A 15311-nucleotide genomic window follows, 5' to 3' on the forward strand; every position below is an offset into this window, starting at 1 on the left:
TTTTCAGCTTTTGAAAATTTTCCAGTACACTAACTTTGAGAAGAATAGGAATTACATCTTATCAACTCAGGATCGCCTTGTTGGGGGATTTGCTAAATGGCCAGACAGTCATCCAGGTAATGACATTTGACACAAATCTAAAGGAGTATGTGTTGAGTAGACCTTGTAAGTTTATGTCTTCTTCAGAAATTGTATATGATAGAAAATACTGCCACTAATGTTATAGTAAATAATATGTTTTATAAAAGATAATATCTGGAGGCCAGTGAAATGACTCAGTGGATAATACATCTGCTGCCACACCCGTGACCTGGGTTCAGTTCTCAGGACCCACGTGGTGGAAGAGGAGATCCAACCCCACACGTTGTCCTTTGACCTCTGTATATGCACCCATGCACCTACCCATAGCTACATACAAAATATAAATCATAAACATTATATTTGAGACAGGTTTAAGGTATAAAGGGAGGGTAAATTGTTAAGTTCTATTAGTATGGTGTGCATCTCTCCACATCCCCAGTACTGAGCAATGTTTTATTTTATGTGTAAGGTAGATGTTCTGAATGTGTCCTAACCGAGGGTTACTTGGCCCATCTACAGCATCAGGATTACGAGCTGTGATATCAGGGTTATTAGCTTTGATGTGAGCTAACAGTGTTCTAGTTTGATTTTTTTGTTGCTGTAATATTACTTTGGCAAAGGCAACTTGAGGAGGAAAGGGTTTATTTGGCTTATACAACTAGGCTTATACATTATTGAGAAGTCATTTCACTTGCTTACTGGCTTGTTCTCTGGCTTGCATTATCTTATGCTCAAGCTATCGTTTTAATACAGCACAGGATCACCTGCCTAGTGATGTTACTAACCAGAGTGGGCCGAGCTCTCCTATATTCAAATCAAGACAGTGCCCCACAAACATGGTCACAGGTCAATTTGAACTCGGTAATTTCTCAGCTGAGGTTCTCTCTTCACAAGTGATTCTCGATTACTTCACAGTGATAAGGCTAACCAGGACACTGAGTTCTGAAGGGAACAAGAGAGATTTCTAAGTTTAAAAAAAAATTCTTAAAACCAAATTAAACATTAACCAAATCAAACAACATATTAAAAACATTGCTCACTGGACAGTGGTGGTGCATGCCTTTAATCCCAGCACTTGGGAGGCAGAGGCGGGCGGATTTCTGAGTTCGAGGCCAGCCTGGTCTACAGAGTGAGTTCCAGGACAGCCAGGACTACACAGAGAAACCCTGTCTCGAAAAACAAAAACAAAAAAACAAAAAACATAAACTGCAAAATTAGGACTGGTGAGATTGATCACTAGGTGAAGACACTTTCTGCAAAAGCCTGACAGCCTGAGTTAGTTCCTTCTGATCCACATGGTAGTTAGCCATAAAGAATGAAATTATGTTGTTGGCAGAAAATGGTTGCAACTGGAGACCCTCATATTAAGAAATATGCATGAGGCTCAGACAGGTACCTGCTCCATTTTCTCTTGTTTGGGATCTTTGACTTCAGAGGAACACAGATCATTTATATGTATATGACACTAAAGCAACAGAGACTGTCAGGGTGGAGAGAAAGGACAGTACACATGATACTCTTCAATGAAAATGTCTTATGCAACTCATTGTGTACAGTGAACATATACTAACTTAGTTAATCAAAATTTCTGAGATTCTGAATTACAAGTATCACTTGCTCCCCATAAATTTTGGCAGTTTCAGTTAGCTTTTTTTTTTTTTTTTTTTTTTTTTTTAAAGATAGAGTCTTACTTTGTAGCCCCCAGATGGCCTGGAATTTACTAGTAGATCAGGATGTCCTCAAACACAGAGATCCACCTGACTCTGCTTCCCCAAGTGCTGGGAGTAAAGGCCACTACTCTGGTTTCAATTCATTTCTTTAGACAGAAACTTTAGTTTCTGGGTTCTCATGCTCATTACCTAAAACACAGGAACCAAATAGTCTCAGACTATATGACTGACACCCCCAAACTAGCACCCCTCTCTAGTATCCTTCTCCAGCCTTTACTCACCCCGTGTTTATTTTCTTCCAACAAAATGAGCCTGTTTGTAGCTCGTCTATAAAAACCATATAAAATAATGGAGAGCTCTGGTGTATTTGATCACATATTATTGGAGGATTCACACTAAGGAATGGTTACTTAAGTATTTTAAGAGATCATGGTCTTAGTTATCATGGCACTAGGGACTGCTTTTCTGCTCATCTCTATAGAGCTTCTGTGCTTGGAGTGTGCACTTGAATCAAAACATAAAGAATAGGCTCCTGTTTTTTTTTTTTTTTTAACTAAAAACATGTTGTCTTAGAGAAAAATGTGGGATACTTAAGGCATACACCAAGATATGTTTTTTTTTTTAAAGATTTTATTTATTTATTATATGAGTACACTGTAGCTGTCTTCAGACACACCACAAGAGGGCATCAGATCTCATTACAGATGGTTGTGAGCCACCATGTGGTTGCTGGGTTTTGAACTCAGGAACTCTGGAAGTGCAGTCACTGCTCTTTAACCACTGAGCCATCTCTCCAGCCCCCAAGATATGTTTTTACAAATAAATTTCTCAAGCAAAATAATAGTTTTGAGATTTTTTTGGGGGGGGGGTGGTATGTATAATACATAGCCACATAGCTGTAAATAAGTTTGATGTCTAAGAAATCTAGTGATTATTTTGGTCCTGGTCCACCCCCCTTTTGTTTAACCTATCAGCCTGGCAGTGTTTTAACAGATAACAGAAATTCAATCTTTTGAATCCATCTTATATGTTTGAAATGCCAATTATTTCAGGTACCGTGAAGTTTTATTTTTGTGGGTTGTAGGTTTTTGAGACAGGATCTTATGATATGGCCCATGTTCCTCTTGAACCCACTGCATAGCCAGAGATCATTTTGATTTTTCTTTCTTTTTTTTTTTTTTATGTGAGTACATTGTAGTTGTCTTAGCACACCAGAAGAAAAGAGGACATCAGATCCCACTATAGATGGTTGTGAATTACCATGTGGTTGCTGGGAATTGAACTCAGGACCTCTGGAAGAACAGTGATTGCTCTTAACTGCTGAGCCATCTTTCCAGCTCGATAATTATTTCTTAATCCTCCTACTCTTGCTGTCTAAGTGCTGGCTTTAAAGTGTGGACCACCACCAGGCCTAGCTTTCCATTTCTGTTTTAGGGGGAAATTCTTGAAGCTTTTTTCCAAAGAGATCAGTTGCTAAATTTAGTTGTTTGTATCTATATGTGGGTGGGTACGAGGCTGACTTAGAGACAGTGTCTCCTGTGCACCATTGAACAGAAGGTCTGTGGGCAAGACCTGCTCCGTGAGCCTATAGGAAAACCTCTGAGCTACTGTCTTCCCGATGAACGTCTTAACTGTTTTAGTAAGATAAGTAGCAGATTTGAGTCAGGGCTTCTGTTACTCTTGTGGAGACTATATCACTGTCTACAGAAGAGGGCTTTGGGTTTTAGACTGCTTGGGTAGTTTTGCTTTGGTTTGCTCTGTTTTAATGATTGGTGGTTTAAAATTAAAAGCAGATCTCTGACTTTATAAAACTTCTTTTGAGGAAAAAATTTCATATGGAGAGATTGAGATTTTCTGTAAGATCCAGTTGATACTATTCTCAGTGTGTGTCACACCCCTTGCCATTCCACCTCTTCCTTTTAACCTTTATTTTACGTGTGTGGATATTTTGCCTGTGTATATATTTGTGCACCACATGCGTGCTGTGCCTGCAGATGCTACAAAAAGGTGTCAGCTCCCCTGGAACTAGAGGTACAGATGATTATGAACTGTGGATGGTACAACTCAGAGAGCAGCCAGTGCTCTTAACTGTGGAGCTGTCTCTCCAGTCCTTTCTTTTTCCTTGTTTTTTTTTTTTTTTTTTCTTGAAAGTTTTTTGATCTCCAAACAAGGTTAATAGTGCTTTGTTCACCTTGTAATTTTAGAGTAACTATAAGAAATAGGGGGAAAATTATTCTTTTACTCTGAAAATTAGAGGAAAGTGAGCTATTTAGCTTGTGACAAAGTTAGACTTGTGAAGGTATTCTGAACTTTAATAGCTCTTAGGATCTTAAATGCTGACCATTTCAAAAATAGAAATGCATTCTTGGCTGCTCTGAAACCTTTTTTGTGTGTGTGTGTGTATGTGTGTGTCCTGTAACTGCAGAGTTCTGAGCACTTGAGAAGACTATATAAGGTTCTCGGGCAGGCAGAGGCCATGCATTTTCATGACTACTCAGTAGAGGGTTGTGGCTCTCTCTAAGTGGGAGGCTAGAGCACAGGGTTTATTTCTAGCCACCGCAGAAAGTGAGTCTGTGCCGTCTGTCAGGTCAGAAGCTGCACAGCAGCACTCCAGGTGGCCTCTGTGTTTCCAGCACTGCACACAGGGTTGGTGTATGCCTAGGATCTATGAGACAAAGCTCGGGTGGGGCGGGCAGGTGTGCCTGCTTGGTTTCAGAAGCTATTTTTGTTTTTATGTTTAGAAAATTTTCTAAGACTCTGGTAAAGGACATACTGAGCATCTAGAAGGCCCTGGTTGTAGTTAACTTCACAAAAACAAAATTGGAAATAAAAGAAAAAATTATTATATAATATAAATTATTTTTTCCCTGTGTTTTATAGTCAGCAGAAGGTATTGCTGTCCAGATCCTTAGAGAACATAGGCAAGAAAATCATGTGATGTGTTCTTCTAATAATAATAATTTTTATAGTAAAATACATAATTTTGGCTGACTTTCAAAAACACTGTTTGAAATTGAGACTAATTCTTTTACAAACTAGCATTTCTCTAATTTTAAATGTAGTGATTTGCTGTAGATACCTTGCAGTGTGTACAAGTGAGAGGGCTAATTGTGGCTTCAAATGCCTTTCCAGATGCTTTACATGCGTACTTCGGGATCTGTGGGCTATCACTAATGGAGGAGAGTGGAATTTGTAAAGTTCATCCTGCTCTGAATGTAAGCACTCGAACTTCTGAGCGCCTCCGAGATCTCCATCAAAGCTGGAAGACCAAGGACTCTAAACAGTGCTCAGACAATGTCCATATTTCCACTTGACTAACCCTGGGGTAATGGGTTTGTAGCATAAGTGTAGCTCAAGGTTAAAAGCCATGTGTAACCAAGTGTGCTCTTCTTTAAGGGGTAGTCTTAAAAGTCAAAAGCTTGTACTGCTAATACTTCAGGATGTGCTCTTGAGCCAGTAACCACTGTACTGGATTTCAAGAAAATCCTTCTTGAAGTTTGGACATCAGCAGGACTCTGGTATGGTTCTTAACTGTTTATACTGTGTTTCTGAGACATTTCATGGGGCAGATTGACTATATGTTTGTAGGTTATCTTCTTAAAACCCTCAGTACAAGTTCTGGCTTACAAAATGGACACAAATCTTCAAAACAAGTTTACACTTCATATGGCATTGATAATCTTCAGGTGAGAATTTAATGATCACTTAAACCTCTACTGCTGATGGTAAGAAATTTGTTTTACTGAATTAAGTATCTGGGATTATTCTTTAAAAATTGATGGTCTCATAATTTTCTTAAAGAATAGCATATTTTGTGTTATTCTTAAGGTGTGCCAACTAGACTTGTATAACCTGTACAAATAAAAATTAAAAGTTCATATAAGAAAAAAAGTAGGCTTAACTAATACTATAGTTTTCTAAAGGGAGAATGTTACCTATTGAGGGGAGTAATTGACTGTTTAATTATGAATGAAAAAGTTATGTCTTTATTAGAGGTTCCTTAGGTGAATACCTGTTGTGTTTTGTTTTAATCCCAAATCATTGACTGCCATTTGTCTGGGGCAAGGGAAGAAACAATCTTTGCTATCTACAGAAAAGACATTCAGTGTTTTATTCTTCTGAGAAACTGTAAATTATACTTGTATAGCTATAGCTGAGTTCTTTTAAGATGCTTAGATTTTTTTTTTTCAGTGTTTTGTGGCCACTATAGTTAACTGCTTCATCCCCTGTCTACTAGGTTGAGCATCCTTAATCCAGAATCCAATATCTGGGTCAGGCATAGTGACACATGCCTTTAGTCTCAGGACTCAGGAGGCAGAGGCAGCCAGATATCTTTGAGATCAAGGCCAGTCTGGTCTCCAGAATGAGTTCCAGGCCAGCTGGAGCTATACCATGAGACCCTGTCTCAGAAAACAAAACAAAACAACAACAACAACAAAATAATAATAATAAAATCCAGTATCTGAAATGCTCCAGAATCTAAATTTTTTAACTGACAGTATGACACAATTGGAAAATCACAAGTAAATTTCAGAGACTCTGAAATAGTGTATAAAACTACTTGAAACTAATGAATAAAGTGCATGAAATAAATGTATTCCGTATTTAGACCCTCCTGTCCACAAGGTAAAAAGTGTATATGCAGACTCTGAAAACAGAGTCTAAACTCTGAAACATTACTTTTGGTTCCAACCATTTTGGATAGTGATACTCAACCTATAAATACTTTTCTAATGTTTTTAAGTTTGGTAAATCTTTAAATATAAACAGAACCACTGAAGTATACATAATCATTTATATTTTTATATTTTTGGCTAAGCGGGAGGGAAATACATTCATTTAGAGGGATAAACTTGGGTTTCACTTACTTGTCGTCTTGTTTTATTGTCTTAGTTCTGTGAACTAACAACCAAAAGGAGATGGTGTGAAAATCCTTTGTTAGCAATCAACATGTCACATCTATGACTTGGTGGCAAGAAGGAAATTTCTTCACTGGAGGAAATGGGTTTGTTAGTTTTGGTAGTAATAAGAGTTGTATTAATCAATAGACATCATTGTAAAAGCTAAGTTACAAGTGTCCCTGGATAGATAATAGCATTTTCATTTATTTCCTAAATCAGAGAGATATTTTCTACATCATAGTTCTTCTAAAGGGAAACCAGCATAAGATTAAAAAATAATCTCTTATCTGCAAGCTTGGCTTTAGACTTGAGTTTGTAGTGCTGGGAGTTTAGCTTGCTGCCTGATGGGCACAAGGGCCTGAAGTCCCTGGCTTTGATCCTTGGCCCTCAAACTAATAAGCCAACCAAATCCTAATTAGAAATAAGTCTTCCTGTGGTGGAGAGAAAAGCTTTAACAAGAAATGTTATCTTTTCACGAGTTTTTCCAGTTGCTTCTATTTAATCTCAATATTAACCATTCCTGTCTCAAACTGAGTTATCTACCAGACATTAAGAGCTGAAGTAGCATGTTGGAAATGCTATAGAAGTATTTCAAGCCAGTGCTTTTCCTGAGTTACTATTAGTTGTTAAAAAGTAAGAAACATGGTTATTGCCAGGAGTTGGTGACTCACACCTTTAATCCCAGCACTCTGGAGGCAAAGGTAGGTGGATCTCTGAGTTCAAGGCTAGCCTGGTCTACAGAGTTAGTTCCAGGACAGCCAGGGTTACACAGAGAAATTTTGTCTAAAACAACAGCAACAAAAAGTGGTTATAAAATAGATTTATAATATAAAAGTAATTTATATTTTCACACTTCTTGAATAATTTGCTAGCAAAGGAATACTAATGGCAGAATGATTCTAATATGTCTAAGATAAGGTTCCATGTGATACGTTATGGACCAGTGAATGTTCATGTTTCATAGAAACCAACCAAAAAATACTGAGTTGTTATGAAGTACAGAAAAATTGTTTCTAGCTTTTCCTAAATAGTTATGTATAAGGAAAATATTTATTAATAAATTATAAGCAACATATATAATGTTTTCTAGAAGCAGTGGCATAGTAAGAAGACAAACGCGTGGTTCAGGTGTGCAGCCCCATTCGCTCCTCACCAGCCTCTCTCCTCCTCTTTCTGGACTTTCTGAAGAATAGTGGCAAGAAACATTTGTTTATCACCTACATTTTTAGGTTTGACCTGTAATATTTGTTTTTATTAGGTTTTAAAATATGTAGTTATAAGTAAGTAAGTTCAAATATACATTTTGCTGACAATGGTCATAATTTAAGAAGTGAGAGAGGGGGAGAAGGAGGTTATCTGAAGCTCGGTGATTCGAAGTTTATCTGTCCATTGTGCAGCATGATCTTGGACGAAGTTCTGCCACTGGTAAGATGAAGTAACAGAATTTCATTCACTGAGCTGAGTCAGGAATGAATGTGGGAGTATATATAAAAAAGCACTTTGGATAGAGTAGGTATCCAACTATAGTTTCATGTGATCATAAAAGTGTAAAATCTTGTATGATAGAATTCTTAACAGGGTTTAAACTGAAGGAAGATGCTGCCAGTGATGTAGGGGCTTTTTTTGGGGGGGGGGGCTTTTTGTTTGTTTGTTTATTTTAAACTGTCAACATAAGTAACAGAAGGAGTAGCAAATATAGCCATGGTCACTGCAGAACTAGGTGACAGGTGGTCCCCCATGAGCCTCAGAATACAAGTGAAAGAACATATGTGCGGAGGATGTAGGCAAGAGCAGCCGTAGTCTGAGGCCTTGCAGGTGGGAGCATTGCAGTGTTGTCACTTCAAAGGACAGTGGGCCAGTCTGAAAATGATGGCTGAAACTCAGAAGAGCTCTACAGAATCCTGTCTGCAGGCTGGTGAGTGCTGAAAGAGTGGGAGGCCTGGTCTGATACTGTATGCCTTTTGAAATTAATGAGGTAAAGCACAGCACTGGGAAGAAGCTGCTAGAATTGAATCCAAATTGGACAGGATAGGCATGAGACATAAAGAAGAAACAGCTAAAATAAATGTTGGTAGGAAAAGCCTGTAAATATAGATGCATACACATAGGGCATACATAGTCACTTAAATCACAGGAAATGGAAGGGAGCTAGAAAGATAGAGCAACCCTTCCTTCACAACTGTGACTTCACTGAAAAAAGTAAGATGTAAAAGTGCAGTTGGTTCTTAAAGGTAAAGTAAGCAGAGCAGCTCCTCACCAGCAGGAGCACAGAGACACATGCAAGGCCCCTGCCCCTGGGACTTCACCCTGGACAAGGCAATCAGTGACACAGAGAGAGTTTGCAGTGTTTGCAGGGATGCCCATGGTCTCAGAAGTGGGGCAAGAAACAAAACAAAACAAAGCAGAGAAAGGAGGCAGGAAAGATGAGAGCAAGAGGCAATTAGTCTAAAGCCAAGAAATTCAAAAGCTTCTTGGCATAGTAAGAGTGCTCAGGGAAATCACCCGTTAGCTAACCTCTAAGAGGCAGGAGAGACATGTAGGAAACGTGAAGTGAGCGGGAGGATGTGGTGTTAAACAACTGTTTCCAGTTGTCTGAGGAATCTCACACAAATTCAGAGATGAAATTTTTAGAGAAAAATACTAATTGATAAAATTTAATACAGAGAATACAACTGCCATAGGGAAATGCAGATAAAAGAACATTGTACAGACTTGGAAGACTGAAGAATCTCAATGTCGCTCTAATAATTTCAGAAGCTAGAGAAGGGATCTTGAATCTTAAATTACTACATAAAAGAATTTTTTTTTCTGTATTTACTTTGTAAGGTTGGTATAATAACAATGATTCAAAAAACACAATAGAAATTGTATGAAAAAGGACATTTTACCAGCACTTGCGAGGCAGAGGCAGGCGAATTTCTGAGTTCAAGGCCAGCCTGGTCTACAGAGTGAGTTCCAGGACAGCCAGGGCTACACAGAGAAACCCTGTCTCCAAAAAAACTGAAGAAAAAAAAAAAAAAAAGAAAAGAAAAGAAATTTTAGGTAAGTCTGGCTTGCTGCTGTCTCCAGAGAGCAGGGCAGTAGCTCTTTCAGGAATGCTTGCCACTCCGTCATGGAGGCCTGAGATAGATCTGCAGCACTCACGTAAAGAACTGCTCCTGATGCTGAGCTCTTGTTCCCAGCTCAGAGGAGGCAGAGGGAGGCAGACTGCTGGAGTGTGTTGGTTGGCCAGCCCAGCCTAACTGATGAGCTTCAAACCCCCTGACAACCCCTGTCTAGAAGATAAGGTGGGCCAGATGAGCTGTTTGAGTTAGTGGAGGCTCTTGCTGTGCAAGCCTGGCAACCTGAATTCGATTTTCTAGAATCCATAGAAAGTGGAGGGAGAAAACCAACTTCACAGAGTTATCCTATGACTTCCATATGCATGCCCATGGCATGAGTGCCCCCACACACAAATAATAAATTTTAACCCAATGTGAAGAGCTGAAGAACAACTGAGGTTGGCCTCAGGCCCCCACACATCTGCAAATACAAACATAAGTATCAATACGAGTTATTCCGAAATTAGACCCACAACTCAGTAGCACTTGAAAGAAAGAATAAAATCATGGCTCATTTGAGCTTATATTAGGAGTGCAAGGATAATTCAATTTTAGACTATCTTAATATGGTGTTAAGAGACATTTGGTTTGATAGAAATAAGCACTCTCATTAGAAACTGATATATAATTCACTGGCATGGCAACTCTTCCCTAGAGGCAAGCTTCTTACCATTGTAACCAAAGAGCCTTTCTGACAGAGCCTGGGTGTGCTTACTATCTCCTTTCCTACCTACCGCCATGCTCGAACTTTTCACCACGGAAGTTAGAGCAAAGACAGGAATCGGGAACAGTTCAGACCTGGCAAATAGGACCATCTACTTGAACAACCAAGTTAAGTAGCTGTAGTAGTTAACATGCAGGCAGCAGTAGGATTTAGCAGACCTGGGCATGAATAAGGCCTTCATTTCCACAGTTTAAGGTTGGGCTAAGTGTCGTCAGAAATCTCCCTCTTTCAGCCACTTCCTCCCTGCCCAAAATTAAGTGCTCTCAGGACTGGCTGGATCTGGACTGGCTAGGGCCACCTGTTTGTGTACAACTCGTGCTCTGTACAAGTGCAGCCATGTGGAATACACTGGGTTTTACTTGGCTTCTTTGCCCTAAAGAGAACACAAGGGCTCTCTGGTGCTGGTAGTGCTTGTTTTTGATCTAGGTGCTGGTTACATGGGTGCATTCTACATTTTATGAGTATTTACCAAGCTGTTCAATCAATCATGCTTTGCGTACTGTTCTGTATTGTAAATACAATCCAATAAAAATGTTTAGTTAAAAAAAAAACTTCATTATCTATCTATCTATCTATCTATCTATCTATCTATCTATCTATCTATCTATCTGCATTCATATTTGTCTACATAAACCTAAACAGTTTAGAAGACAAACTGCAAGATCTCTCTTTGTGATTACTGAAACAAAGACTCATGTATGAACTCAATAAAACATGTCTAAAATACCTACATGAGAAAATCCAGTTTTGGAAAAGGAAAACTCCTGGGAGACAAAATAGACTCAAACAAGGATTTGCCTTTTTGTTACTAGGAAGATAACTTCAAAGCAGTTTTCTTCTTGGGTTAGTTTGTAAAGTTACTACCACTGCAATAAATAATATACTTGTTCTCATATAACAGACTATATAACTGAAAAAGTGAGAAGAAACCAGCCCCACTAGACACTGAGTATGTTGGCAAAAGCTATCAGAATTAAACACATAAATGCTTTGCTTGGTCAATTGCATATCTGCAAATTTAGATTAAGCACACAAATAGATGATGTTCTGTCTTAAGGATCTTCTGATGTATTTGTAAGTCATAGGGAAAAGATGCTGTTTATGTTACATTTATCTAGTGTGATACTACACAAGTGTCAAGTAAGAATGGTGTTTGTAATATATTGCTAAATGAACTAAAAGTTTGGTTTTGAAAAATAATCCAATAAAAGAAGGGAAACGAAGTGTTAGAAACAGTCTCTGCAGCTCATGGACTACAATAAGGCAATGTCTGAATTCAGTGAGAGAGAGAACTTTTAGCTAAGTATGTTGGGATGTCCTCTGTAGTTATTCACATATTTCCAAGTTCTTAAATACATAGCTTTATCTGTCTTGAACCTTTGCATGTTGCACGATATGCCAAGATACTATATACTCTGTAATGTTTTGTAACTCAGTGATACTTATGTCTTAATATGTGTATTTTAACGATTGTTGAGTAGTGCCTAAGTTATCATTGGTGCCTTGATTTTCACAGTTACAAATGTGTTGCTGTAAGATTCCTAAAAATATATCACTGCCTATTTGTATATTTCTTTATGCTAAGTTTATAGCTATGGAATTGTTCAGACAAACTTTTGCCCATTTCGTATTCTGGTAGCTCTTGCCAAATTGCTTCCTAAGAAAGTCATGCTTGCCTTCACTCTGGGACTCTCCATACCATGAGAAAGTCATCTGCTAGCAAGTCACCGCTCTGTGGCATTGGGAAAGACCGGTGGCTTGGTTCTTGCAACTTGATCTCAGCTCCTGCTGCAGGGTGCCTGACATTAGGTTTGTAAGATCAGTAATGGCAGCAGCAGGGGGCATGCTTCATTCACTCTTTCAGTCTGCAGGGGTCCTTTGTAGGTCAGCAGCAAATCATGATGGATTGGATGTCAGTTGTATATCATGCTTTGTAATGTACAGTAGGTCAGCAGTAAATCATGATGGATTGGATGTCAGTTGTATATCATGCTTTGTAATGTACATGATTGTTATGGTTTTGTTCAATTTATGCCTAGGAGTTTTATTTTATTTGACAAAAAAGGCGAAGTGTAGGGGTAGAATTGGTTCTTGATCTATCAGTAAAGATGCCATGGGCCAATTGCTGGGTAGAAGGATAAGTGGGACTTCCCACAGTCAAGAGACACAGGAGAGAGAGGAAAGGAGTGTTTGCCACACTTCAAAGGGAGAAAAGCCAAGCAGTTATGAGCCGATTCTTTAGGGGGGAGGAGCTTGGGTTGTTGAGCTGGGATTGAAGGTGGTTGATCAACTAAATCTTGGACACGTTGAGGTGATGAGCTAAGAGTATTGGGACGCGCACACTAGCTGCAGGAAATTAATAGTGCCTGGCAATTGAGCCAATAAGGTGGGTTGGCAACAAATTAAATATGTGTGTGTGTGTGTGTGTTTTATCCGTAGATCCAAGAGAACCTGGGTGGGGGCTGGTAGCATGGTGTTCCTGGAGCTTAGGCAGGGTAGCAAAGCCACACACAACATGTATCTATGCTTATTCATAGTTTGAGGACACCACCAGCATCAAAACTTTCAGCACATACACAGCAAATAGTAGATGTTGATTAAGTGAATTAAGAAATGAAGGAATATTTGAGCGCTGCAAATACAGTGCAGCATTAGAACTCTATGAGGCAGGAATAAACTTTCCTGGGTTCCCACAGGGCTGGAGGAGAAGCCATGCTGCAAAGCGGGACAGGTTACCAGGCTGCAGACCTGCCTCTGGGTGGCATTTAGGTTAAATAGGGTAGTGTTTAAATACATTGTTTTCTTCAGAATTAGCTCATTTCCCCGCAAGTCAGTTAAGTAGTATCTGTTGTCAACAAATTGCATCTTCAGAGTAAAGGAATGGGCCTAAGTTGATGAGTGAAAGTTCTCCTTTTTCAGAAAGTTCGTAAACAGAATCAACAATGTGTTAGTAATAGTTAAGTGCTGTCGTAGCAGTTATCAGTGGATGCTGAAGCTTTTAGGAGAAATGGTGATGGAGACGTTAAAAGTGAAGGCTTGAGTTGCTACCACCTGAGCCCACTTACACTAGCATCTCTAGAAGATGCTGGGAGCAATCAGATATGACGAGCCTTCTGACAGCACGCAATTCTTTACCAAAGTTTTGGGACTAGATGGAGTCGCTGCTGGATTCAACTAACAAGTGACATGGGAACGGATACAATGATAGCACAAAGAAGCAGGGGAACATCTCCAGAAAGTGAAGTGTTCAAGGATGAGTCTGGTGCTTGGCAAGGTTTGGCATAAGGAAAGTGGAGAAGGACAAAGCATCATCTCTAGAGTGAAAGGAAAGTGAGATGTAGCCATCAAAACAGTTCGTACACTCAGGGTTCTTATCAACCAAATCTCAGATATTTTGAGATGATTATGAAAGTCTAGATATATAGTAGCCATTTGAGAACATTAAAGAGTTACTTTGGTCCCATGATAATGGCTGCAGTGTATCAAAGAGGTGCCCTTTTAAAGACTTGCAATTCGGAGTTGATGTGAACTCCCTCCCCACCAACAGGGCTTCTCTCTGTAGCCCTGGCTGGCCTGTAACTCTCTTTGTTGACCAGAGTAGCCTCAAACTCAGATCTGCCTGCCTCTCAAGAGCTTCTTCACTTTGTAAAAGAGCACAGTGGAATCTCCACCTTTCCCAAGACAGAGTAGTAAAGGCTGGGTTTATTTTCTTCAAGAAAACATTAAAACTTTAGTGAAATCTATGGGCTGGTGGCTATTAAGACATTAAATCGGGCTGGAGAGATGGCTCAGCAGTTAAGAGCACTGACTGCTCTTCCAGAGTTCCTGAGTTCAATTCCCAGCAATCGCATGGTGGCTCACAACCATCTGTAATGGAATAAAATGCCTATTCTGGTGTCTGAAGACAGCAACAGTGTACGCATATGCATAAAATAAATCTTTTTTTAAAAAAAGACATTAAATATCAGGCAATGGGAAGTGGGCCCTGCGAGACAGAAGAAAAATGAGATGAGCAACTTTTTCTATTGCTTCTTTGAGACTTCCTAAACCATCGCACAGAGAGGAGACTCAGGCAACGAAGACAGGTTTCTAGGAGATCAAGATAAGTTGAGTTCATAGGTCAAAGTACAAGGAGACGAGTTCATAAGCATTTCTCTTTTCTTCTTGGAGACCGGGTTTCTTTGTGTAGCCCTGGCTGTCCCGGAACTCAATTTGTAAACCAGGCTGTCCTTGAACTCAAAAAATTCTGCCTGTGTCTGCCTCCTGAGTGTTGGAATTAAAGGCATAGAACACCATCACCAGGCCTAACAGCTACATTCTTATAATGCGTATGCTCAAAATGGGTAGAAAAAAGATTAAACATTAAATACAGACATGGAAAATGTAGACTCAGCTTGTACATATGAAAAAGTGAGATGAGATAGTATTGGCAGCAAGATGTTACAGAAGAGGTTAGTGAGCTTCAGAACATAGCAGTAGAAGCATATGCAAGATGAAATGTAAAGAGAAATGTTAGTTGTTATTAGACGTCCTACCGCAGCAAACAGACCACTCCAGACCACATGGTGGGGGGGGGGGTTATTCAGGAGATAGGGCAAAGGTGGGGGGAAGAAGATGGAAGAAGAAGAGAGAAGAAGAGAAGTAGAGGTCGGCCATGACCACATGGAGAGAGAGGAAGAGAAGGGGGGAGGGGACAGAGAAGCTAGAGGCAAGAGAGTAAGAGAAAGAGGAGGAGGCAAGCAGCCCCTTTTATAGTGGACCAGGCCTACCTGGCTGTTGCTAGGTAACTGTGGGGAGGAGCATACCTGGTTGTTGCCAGGTAACTGGAGGTGGA

At 39.5% G+C, this 15311-nt stretch overlaps 1 protein-coding gene across 2 annotated transcripts in view; it reads left to right on the forward strand.

The window, feature by feature from the left end:
• Nucleotides 1-14775, forward strand: part of Pggt1b (protein geranylgeranyltransferase type I subunit beta) — a 51738-nt gene extending 36963 nt beyond the window's left edge. For both annotated transcript variants that reach the window (XM_034518084.2, XM_076912678.1), the window contains 2 exons: nucleotides 8-116; nucleotides 4884-14775. In XM_034518084.2, coding sequence (XP_034373975.1) covers nucleotides 8-116; nucleotides 4884-5065 — 291 coding nt within the window. In that variant the 3' untranslated portion in view covers nucleotides 5066-14775. The remainder of the gene's footprint in view (nucleotides 1-7; nucleotides 117-4883) is intronic.
• Nucleotides 14776-15311: the final 536 nt, after the last annotated feature.

This window comes from Arvicanthis niloticus, chromosome 14 (assembly GCF_011762505.2).
Source record: "Arvicanthis niloticus isolate mArvNil1 chromosome 14, mArvNil1.pat.X, whole genome shotgun sequence".
Taxonomy (NCBI): domain Eukaryota; kingdom Metazoa; phylum Chordata; class Mammalia; order Rodentia; family Muridae; genus Arvicanthis; species Arvicanthis niloticus.